This window comes from Aethalodelphis obliquidens, unplaced genomic scaffold, assembly GCF_003676395.1.
Source record: "Aethalodelphis obliquidens isolate GAN/ISIS:26980383/991018 unplaced genomic scaffold, ASM367639v1 scaffold11, whole genome shotgun sequence".
Lineage (NCBI taxonomy): Eukaryota > Metazoa > Chordata > Mammalia > Artiodactyla > Delphinidae > Aethalodelphis > Aethalodelphis obliquidens.
Genome location: NW_020837955.1, coordinates 18951459 through 18962587, shown reverse-complemented (window position 1 = coordinate 18962587; position 11129 = coordinate 18951459). Strand labels below are relative to the sequence as shown.

Below are 11129 nucleotides of genomic sequence, written 5' to 3'. Positions count from 1 at the left end.
TTTTAGGGGTGAGAGAAAGAAGGAGACATAAATAATCAGAGAGCCAGGAAGAATATTAAAAATGACAAAATGCCATCAAAATCTAAGGAGGAGAAAATTTTGGCAAAAGGAGGGGGTAGGTACATGACGACTACAATATTAATACTAATTAATGGCTTTTTAGTGAGGGCCTGTTATGTGCTAGACACTGTGCTAAGCACTAAGAATTTTACAGATAACATTTCAAGGGGATCCTCACAACAGCTGTGTGGTAGGTATTGCAACTCTCATTTTACTAATAAGGAAACTAAGGCTCTGGGAAGTTATTTGCCCAAGGGCATGCAGCTAGGATTCTCACCTAGGCCTGTCTGTGTGCCTTGGTTGAGGAAGCAGTGCATCCTCTGTGAGAGAAGTGAGCACTGAAGCGAGCCCAGCAGGGCATGAAACACCCTGGTCAGAAGAACCACTATAGAAAGATGTGCAGAAAAGGGTACTAAATGTGTACTTCTGGCACAAGAACGGAGGCAAGTATGGGAAACAAGAAATCACAATAATGGCAATCCTCCCCAGTAGCTAGTACAGTTTTCCCAAACCAGTGATTACCTATATTTGAACTGGTTAGGGCACCAAGTATGACCTAAATATACCACGGCTATAGATTAAGATGAATGTTAGGATCTTTTCCTGCCCCAGAGACAGGATGGAGACTTGAGTGGGAGATTATATGGAGTTCTCACCAACTCCAGAGCTATTTCCAAGGTCAAAAAATAGTTCTTTTCTTTTTTGGAGGCAGTAGGGAATGCGGATAAGGATAAAAGAAAAGCTACCTTTTACAATCAAATGATACTGACAAGGCAGAGCTGTGAGAAGGCAGCCCGATATTTCACCAAGAAATTTTTCCTTTCACACATTAGGTTATCTACTTGGGTTAAAGGGTCTCCATTAAAGGTGCTAGTTTAATCTGGGAATTACAAAGCCATAGGCTTTAGAGTCAATACTTTTAGTTTTGAAACTGATTCAAATCTCATTTTATTTTCTTAAAAATCCTACTAGATTACTGAGGCAGGAATATTAGTTCTACTACACAAGGATCATCTAGATCTAGTTCAAGAATCATCTAAGAACTGAGGCTGGCTACCTCAACCAAAGGCAGTGTCCAATGTGCAGCCCCCAGCCCTGTCTCATGGTGTCAGCTCCTGCTTTACAGGACTTGGAGATATAAAGGGCATGAGAAGCCTCCATGAACTCACAATACCTTACAGCCAATGTTCCATTTCCTACCCACAGTGCTATGTTCACAATTCTTTTTCATACCTGGGCAAGTCTGAGGTCAGTGTATGATTATTTATCTGGAGATATAAGTGTATGTTCGAGAAGGGGAGCGGGGGGGTTCAGCTTGGGCAGCTGGATCATTTAGGAAGTCCCAGATGAGGATTGTGTCATCATGTGAACTACTGACAATCTGGAATTCATCAAACTGGAGTCGGAAAACTCTTCCAGAATGCTCCTAAAGAAGCAGAAACAAAACTTTTGAACTACTCGAAATCAAAAGGACACAAATTCAGCAACTTGTCAAAAGGAGTCTATGGAAAGGCTATGCTGATAGTTTTCTCTACCATTTAGCTGTTTCAAGAATACAGAGAAAAACCTTAACTTGGATTAAAGGCAGGATGGAAAAGTCAAATATTGGGTAGTTGATTTCATATACAATCAAAGTAATATTTACTAGAGCTGATACATGTCAAATAGTACACTAGTTTCTCATTACTAACTCTCCTAGACTCAGGCTGAATGAGAACATTCCTCAGTACCTCCCTGGGTTTATCCTCTTCCCTGTATTTCTAGGATTCTTTTACAATCAGAGGCCAAGGACCGATGAGCAATAATAACTAGTGTGCTGGTATATAGTTATCAATTAACTCTCCCCAATTTGTAAAAGCATTTGCACATTTTATGGTCTAAAAATCTCTATCCTGGCTAATTTCAAGCTACCCATCTGAGTTCAACCAGCTTGCAAAATTCATGAACGTCTAACAATTGGCTCTCATAAGCAGGTATAAGCCTGTTTCACTTAGAATAATGTCCTCAAGTTTCATCCATGTTGTAGCATGTGACAGTATTTCCTTTCTAAGGCTGAATAATATTCTATTCTATTCCATTCTCTCTCTCTCTCTGTGTATGTATGTATGTGTGTGTATATATATATATATATATATATATATATATTCACACAAACACACCACATTTTGTGTATACATTCATCTATCAATGGATACTTGGGTTGCTTCAATCTCTTGGCTATTATGAGTAATACTGCTATGAACATGAGTATGCAAAGATCTCTCTGAGATTCTGCTTTTAATTTTTTTGGATATATACCCAGAAGTGGGAGTGCTGGATCACACAGTAATTCTATCATTAATATTCTGAGGAGCCACCATACTGTTTTCCATAGAGACTGCACTATTTTATATTCTTTACAAGATGTAAATTAGCTCATTAGATAGATGAGCATCTGTGTTCATAAGACATACTGGTCTGTAGTTTTCTTTTCTTGTTATATCTTTGTTTGGTTTCAGTATTAGGGTAATGCCGGCCTCACAGAATTAGGTAGCAAGTATTCACTCTGCTTCTATCTTCTGGAGGAAATTATAGAGAATTGGTATAATTTCTTCCTTCAACATTTAATAGAATTCACCAGTGAACCCATCTGGGCTTGGTGCTTTCTGTTTTGGAAGGTTATTAATTATTTATTAAATTTCTTTAATAGGTATAGGTCTGTTCAGAATGTCTATTTCTTCCTAAGTTGTAGAAGATTGTATCTTTCAAGGTATTGGTCCATTTCATCTGGGTTATCAATTCTGGGGGCATAGAGCTGTTCACAGTATTCCTTTATTAGAATCCTTTTAATGTCCATGGGATCTGTAGTGATGCAAAGTTTAATATCAAAAATCAATGTAATACAGCAATTAACAGAATAAAGGTGAAAACCATATGGTCACCTCAATGGATGCAGATAAAAGCATTTAACAAAAACCAACATCCAGGGCTTCCCTGGTGGCACAGTGGTTGAGAGTCCGCCTGCCGACTCTCAGGGGTTGCGGGTTCGTGCCCTGGTCCGGGAAGATCCCACATGCCGCGGAGCGGCTGGGCCCGTGAGCCATGGCCTCTGAGCCTGCGTGTCCGGAGCCTGTGCTCTGCAACGGGAGAGGCCACAACAGTGAGAGGCCCACATACCGCAAAAAAAAAAACAACAAAAAAAAACCCAACATCCATTCCTAATAAAAGCTCTCAGCAATCTGGGAACTGAAGGGAACCTCCTAATCCCCTGATAATGTATCTATGAAAAACCTATAGCTAACATATATCTATATAAAAGTATATATAAAATGGTAAAAGACCAAATGCCTTTTCCCAAAGATAAGGACATCCACTCTTACCAATTCTTTTGAGCACTGTACTGATGGTCAGTACAATAAAACAAAAAAGAAAAATGGAAGGTACACAGATTGGAAAAGAAGTGTATTTGTACATATTTGCAGTGAACAATCCAGAAATCAAAAATTTTAAATACCATTTATAATAGCATTAAAAATAACAAATACTTAAGGATAAATATGACAAAAGATGTATAAGACCTTTACGTTGAAAGCTATAAAACATTGCTGAGAAATTTTAAAAGACCTAAATAAATGGTCTTTATTTAGAAGAAAATTTAATATTGTTAAGAAGTCAATTCTTGCCAAATCGATCTAGATTCAACATGATCCCAATGAAAATCTCAGCAGACTTTTTGTTGTTGAAATTGGCAAACAGATTCTAAAATTCACATGAAAATTCAAAGAATCCAAAATACTTTGAAAAAGAACACAGTTGAATGACTTAACACTACTTGACTTAAAGGGTTATTAAAAAGCTGCAGTAACCAAGATAGTATAATATTGGCATCAAGATAGACAAAAAGAGCAATGGAACTGAGTAGGTCCGTAAGTAGACCCACACATATATGGTCAATTTGTTTTTGACAAAGCTGCTATTAAGAAGAAAAAGGGGAAACAAATCTCCAAAGCCATTAATGGTATCTTCTCTATGTCAGGCAGTTGTTCTACAGCAATAAATAAACATAAAAATCTAAAAAAAAAAAAAAAAAAAGAAGATGACGAAGACGAAAAAGGAGAGTCTTCTGAATAAATGGAGGTGGAACAATCAGATATCCATATGAACTTTGATCCATACCTTGTACCATCCGCAAAAACTAACTCAAAATGAATCACTGACTAAAATGTAAAACCTCAAAGTATAAAACTTCTCGAAGAAAATAGAGGGGAAAATCTTTGTGACTTTGGATTAGGCAAATAAATTTTTTTTTTAAGATATAATAGCTAATAACATAATCCCTAACAGAAAAATTGACACACTGGACTTAATCAAAATTAATTTCTGCTTTTCAAAAGATACTTTAAAGGGAATAAAAAAACAAACCATGGACTGGAAAAAAAAAATTTGCAAATCACATACCTAACAAAGGACTTGTATGCTGAATATGCAAAAGAATCTTAAAACTCAATAATCAGAAAGCCACTCAATTTTTAAAATGGGCAAAACATTCAAACACTTCAGCAAAGTAGATATATGGATGGCATATAAACATATGAAAAGATGCTCAACACTGGGGCTTCCCTGGTGGTGCAGTGGTTAAGAATCTGCCTGCCTATGTAGGGGACACAGGTTCAATCCCTGGTCTGGAAAGATCCCACATGGCGTGGAGCAACTAAGCCTGTGTACCAACTAAGCCCGTGTACCGCAACTACTGAGCCTGTGCTCTAGAGCCTGCGAGCCACAACTACTGAGCCTGTGTGCCACAACGACTGAAGCCCGTGCGCCTAGAGCCCGTGCCCTCCAACAAGAGAAGCCACCTCAATGAGAAGCCTGCACATGGCAACGAAGAGTAGCCCCCACTTGCTGCAACCAGAGAAAGCCTGCACGTAGCAATGAAAACCCAATGCAGCCAAACATAAATAAATTTTTTTTAAAAGTCCCCCTTTAAAAAAAAAAAAAAAGATGCTCAACATTATTAACATTAGGGATATAAAATTAAGATCACAATGCAGTACAATGACACACTTATTAGAAGGATTCAAAAAAGACTGTACTAAGTATTGGTGAGGATATGGAGTAACTGGAACTCTCATGCACAGTTGTACTACCATGTTAAACTGTACAATGCTTTGGAAAACAGTTTGGCAGTTGCTAAAAATATTAATAATATACTTACCATGTGACCTAGCCATTCTGTTTCTAGGATTTATCCCAGAGAAATGAAAATATATGTTCATACAAAGACTTGTACATAAATGTTTATAGAAACTTTATTTGTAATAGGCCCAAACTGGAAATAAACTAAATTTTCATCAATTAGCAAATGGATAAATAAATTTTGGTATAACCATACAATGGGATACTCCTCAGCAATTTTCAAAAAGGAAAATTGCTCTATATGAACAACATGGGTGAATCTCAAAATAATTATGCTTTGTGAAATGAAACAGGCAAAAAAGAGTACATACTGTTATGATTACATTCATAAAACACTAGAAAATGTAAACTAATCAATACTGACAGAAAGAAGATCCGTGGCTGCCTGGGGATAGGAGCAAGGAAAAGTGGGGTGGGATGGGAAGGAGGGATTACTATGTAATAGGGGGCATAAGGATATGTTCATTATTTGGCTGAAGTGATGTTTTCACTGTTTTGTACATACGTCAAAATTTAGCAAGTTGTATACTTAAATATGCTCATGTTATTGTATGTCTATTATACCACAATAAATGTTTTTAAAAACTTAGTAAGACAACTCAATAAATAAATGAGGATGAGATGTGAAGACACTTCAAAAGAAGCACATGAAAAGATGTTCTATACCATTAGCTATCACAGAAATGTAAATTAAAACTACAACCACTACACACCTACTCAAATGGCTGTAATGTTTTTAAAAACTGACAACACCAAGTCCTGTCAAGGATGTGGAAAAATTGGACATTCACACATTGTTTAGTGGAAATGTAAAATGGTTTGCATTCGCAAACTCCCAAAATGCTACTTTGGGAAACAGGTTGGTAGTTTCTTTTAAATTTAAATATATATTCAGAAATCATACTCCTAGGTATTTACCCAAGAGAAATGAAAGAAAAAAATGTATATACAAAAGCCTGTATGGGAATGTTTTCAGTATCACCAAAGACTGAAAACATTCCACATGTCCTTAAACTGGTGAATGAATAAAGAAATTAGTTCATCCATACAATGGAATACCACTCAGCAATAAAAAGGAACAAAGTATTAACACATGCAACAATGTGGATGAATCTCAAAAGAAGTGAAAAAAGCCAAGTGCAAAAAGCTACATAAATATGATTTAATTTATATGACACTCATAGCAAAACTATAGGGACAGTTGCTAGGGGTTGAGGAGAGGGGATTAATATGAAGGGGTATCATTTTTGGGGTGATGGAAATGTTCTATATCTTGACTGTGGTGTTTACACAATTGCGAAATTCATAGAAGTACACTAAAAAAGGGACAAATTTTGCTGTATGTAAATTATACTTCAAAAATCAAATGAATTAAAGTACACACTTTAAAAAACCATGTGTGAAACATGCAGGTAAAGCAGGTCTGGTGCTATAAGAATGAGCTTTAAATCCAACAAGGGAGACAAAGAAATGCATCTCCCTCTTCTCCAAAGCAGAGGCTGCCTAAATGTTGAGAGTCAGGATTCAGAACACTGGGCTTCAAATGCTTGCTCTCATCTTTTCCCTGAATTGTGCAAAAGATTTGTCCTCCCTGGTGCCCCACCTAATCTTTTTCTAGTGGAAGCAGCTTTCAAACCTTAAGCCATTTTCTGATCTGGGCCTTTGGCTAACACCACGATAAAGAACTTGGTGCTTTTGAGGTGACATTCTTCCTTCTATGTCACTTCTTTGCCCAAATATCAAGATGTTTGGGCAAGGGGGTATATTAGTATAAAAGAGACGAGATTTAAATTGCTGCAGGCGGCATGCCTTAAACAGGAAGCGTAACTCAGGGGCTGACCAGGGGGTTCACACAGACTCCCCTGGCACTTTTTGCAGGCACAGGTGTGCAGGTCCTCAGATTCTGGACAGGTTCCAATTGAGTAATTATGTTCTCTCTCCCTAAGTACCCCCTACTGTTTCTGGTGGATAGAGAATTCTTATTCACTTCCTGTACTAAACTGTGTGTAGAGCTGCCGTGCAGCTGTTGAACAGCTGCCACATTCTTCTCCATATACAGTCTCTAAAGCACTTTTGGATGAAAGGCAGCTATATAAACATATTTTATTGTCATGTATTGGTTGCCTTTCCACTTAGTAGTAGGCTTTGTGAAGTTCCAACTATCAAATCCAGCTCTGTATTCCACAGCACATCAATGTTAATTTCTTTCCCTTCCTGCTCCCCAAACCCCTCTAAACAATAAGGCTCTTACCACAAGGGTCCGTAGACAGAGAGTTCCTGCAGGAGCACGGGGGTCCAAAGCAGCTACAAGATCCCACACCTTAATTTTTCTAAAGATCAAAAAGGGGACAAAAATCTTAGTTAAAAGCAAAATTAAGGGAACACAGGAAGAACAGTAAAAAGTCACGGCAATAAATATGTACGGCAAAGATAGTTTATAAGTGCAGCTCACAGAAATATACAAAAACTTTTTTGTTTTGGAGACTCAGTCCTTGCATTCATTCTTAAAAGTGGAAAATGTACGTGATTAACCTAAAAACGAGAAACAGGTTAGCTTTAACCAAACTGAAGAGAGTGAATGGTAAAGTTACACCATACTTTGGGCCAAAAGGAGTTCTTATATCGATACATTAGAACTCTTAATGATAGAAGAGATCACTTAGACCTAGAAACCTATAACTCTGAGGCATCTTCTTTCTGGTCAATTCTAAGAATGGCTCACGTCACACATATCAGAGGACTGGGGTCCATTTAAGAGCTCTGGAGTTGATATAAGCAAATCCTCATATTTTGATTTAAATAAGAAAAGTATAGCTCTTCTATAAATCAAGTATAGGTCATGTCTCCTCAAGGTAAGTATTAACAACAGAAAAAACCCAAGAAAAGTGGGTATAGATCAAAACCAGGGCAATGAGAAAATACAACCTTGGACTTATCTGGAACATGTCATCATACCCTGAACAATTTCCCAAGGGTAGAACAGTGATGGCTGACTCAAAGCAGAGGAAGTGGGTCTCTTAACACTTACTGCTGCTGCTTGAGTTGTCTTAATATATCAGTATAGCCAGCTCATAAACTAAGATAATGTTGTAAGTTAGTTTCTGATATTTACAAAAGCTGCCAGGGACCTCCTTGGTGGTCCAGTGAATAAGACTCTGTACTCCCAAGGCAGGGGGCCTGGGTTCGATCCCTGGTTAGGGAACTAGATCCCACATGCCACAACTAAAAAGATCCCACGTGCTGCAACTAAGACCCGGCGGAGCTAAATAAATAAATATAAAAATAAAATAAAATAAAATAAAATAAAAAGCTGCCAATATTTGAACTGTGACCTTCTACTTCCCCAAATCAGGCACCTTGATGAGGAGAAATGATAGAGAGCACTTCATAAGTGAATACACTTTTGTAAAAATTTACTATGTGCTTATTAGCATTGCTGGACATGGGATCTATCCACAACATGAATGGACTCTATGACCATTCAAAATCAGACTAAAGGAAAGTAAAGATTACTTAACTCATTGTGACTGAAATGCTAGAAGTGAGGACAAGAGGGCTGTACTTTTAGGAATCACTAAGAGGGATAAAAATTCAAGACTGTACCATACTAAGCGCCACCCCACCTTCAAGATATTGCCCTCCAACGTTTCAGCTTTATTAATAAGTTACTATTTTATATTCATATCCTGATATAGTGGGTTTACCCAGTTCTTTGCTTTATACGGCAAAATGGATAAATATATAACCAAAAAGCCAAAATATTAATGAAATTCATGAGCAAACAAGTACAATTAAATGATTGGGAAGCATATTTTAGAAAAGAGTAAACAAAGGAGAGGTGAATATATGGATTAGACACAAGAAATATTGTATCAGATTTTTTCTGTGATATCTATAATCTTTTAGAGACAAGGAAAGGTTATATTTAACATTCTAAGGCAGGAGGGATTAACAGGTAGATTTTTAAAAAACGCTGTTAGCAAACTCACCCATCATAGGCTCCACTGACTATCCTCTTGTTATCGAATCGAATACAGCGCACCAATTCCTCATGGCCTTCTAACACTCGTAAGCATGCACCACATTCTATGTCCCATAATCTAAAAGAGAAAATTGAGTCAAGTGAATTTTCAGGTATTCTTTTCTAAGCTTGGAATGTTATAATAACATACTTCATACGTCTTTTAAAATATCCAAAAAATAAAATCAATCAACACTCATACACAAATGTATTACTTTCAGTGTAATTTATTTCTTTTCTGCCGTATAAGCAGAAAAATGTACGATTTAAGTTCAAATATGCAGTATATATTTTCAAAGCACCAACCTTCATATAATTCTGTAATCAGGGTCACCAAGGAATATAAAAGATGAATTCAATGTACACAGTTGCCTATGAAGGAAATGACCAAGCCAAGAAAAATAATGTTTCCTAAAATCACAATTACTAAGAATGAGACGCAGTATCAGTGACATCCTGCCCTCACAAAGTATGTCCACCTTTGTCACTGAGGACACTCTTTGCTGTCACCCCACTGTCCAGGACAGTTTTTCTCATATAATGGAAATGCAAAGTAAGTTCTCAAAAACTTTTATATACTAATTTAAATTATGTATGCTTTCTGACCAATCCAAAGGATTTCTAGGAATGATAATTTCCTTAGATATAACAATATCTATCTGTTTTTTCAATAGCCTTTTCATTCCTTAGTACTTCTTTGAAGGAGGGGGAGAGGGTTGATAAATCTTCCAAATTCTATTCATATGAGTGTCATTCATCTTCATGAAGGATAAATACCAAAAAGTACTTCAATTTGTGGATTCTTCATAATTTTTTCATAATTTCAAAGACTGGTAACTCCCTGGCTAATTATGTAATGCTAAGAAAACAAAATGCACAATTTCTAGCAGGGAAACAAATCTCTTTTCTTTTTTTAGAACAGTGGCAAAGAGAAAAGGCCTTTAGCTATTTATTAGCACTTTTCAACTGCAGACAGGAGAAATTTAAAGAGAAGGGCCTTCAGCCTCCATTTTTATCTCTCTTGCTCACTTCCTCTTTCAAGCAGTTCTTTTTAAATAGGTCTATATGGTGATAAAACTATTACAGGAAGGAAACACATCAACAAAAGGCTTTGCTATGCTGCCTCTCTGCTTGGGGCAAACTTTTGATCTGTAAGAAGCTACAGAAACTGAAAAATGTTTTATTATAAACTTAACACAGTTGAAAATCTGTTTGACCTGTGCACAAACAATGAATGGCAGGATAACAGTGATCCCTTCTGGGCAAGGGCACCTGCTGCTCACCTGATAGTGTTGTCAGATGAGCCACTCACGACCAGCCTGTCTCTGTACTGCAAACAGGCAATTCCGCGTTTGTGTCCATTTAAGGTCCTTACAAATTCACAAGTACTTGTGTTCCATACCTGAAATAAAAATAGCATTTGGCAGTTGATCTGGTGCTTTTACTAGTAAAATCTATGGCAACTGGAGTTTTTGGGAAGCAGAAAATAGGACTGAACTAATAGGGGGAATTCAACTTTTCAAACCAATCCAAATCAAACCAAAAAATGACAAGTTTAATTCATAGTAATATACGGCTAATTTGTAGCTGGCTGCTATCACATGAGAATCCTCAAACTGATGTACTCTTATGGGGTTAGTCTGGTCTTGCAGACAAATTTTCTTGAACCTAAATTTACCCCTGCCCTTTTCATACTAACCATTATTTATAGGAATAAAAACCTAATTCAAATTGTCACACAACCTATCTCACTCATTACCTTTTTACGCATAAACTAGTAGTTGATTTAAATATTAAGTATTCTACAGTGAGGGTTAAGTATGAAACTGCCCTTGAGCAGATTTCCACATGAACTTCCCTTTTCTAACTTGGG

At 36.9% G+C, this 11129-nt stretch overlaps 1 protein-coding gene across 10 annotated transcripts in view; it reads right to left on the bottom strand.

The window, feature by feature from the left end:
• The window catches only part of BTRC (beta-transducin repeat containing E3 ubiquitin protein ligase), a 184703-nt gene that overhangs the window by 5390 nt on the left and 168184 nt on the right, over positions 1–11129 (bottom strand). For all 10 annotated transcript variants that reach the window (XR_003433896.1, XM_027112353.1, XM_027112348.1 and 7 more), the window contains 4 exons: positions 10540–10658; positions 9225–9335; positions 7487–7565; positions 1294–1486 (listed from right to left, as the gene is read on the bottom strand). Coding sequence is in view for 9 of the 10 variants with exons in the window: in XM_027112353.1 (XP_026968154.1) it covers positions 1325–1486; positions 7487–7565; positions 9225–9335; positions 10540–10658 (471 nt within the window). In the remaining variant the exon portion in view is untranslated. The remainder of the gene's footprint in view (positions 1–1293; positions 1487–7486; positions 7566–9224; positions 9336–10539; positions 10659–11129) is intronic.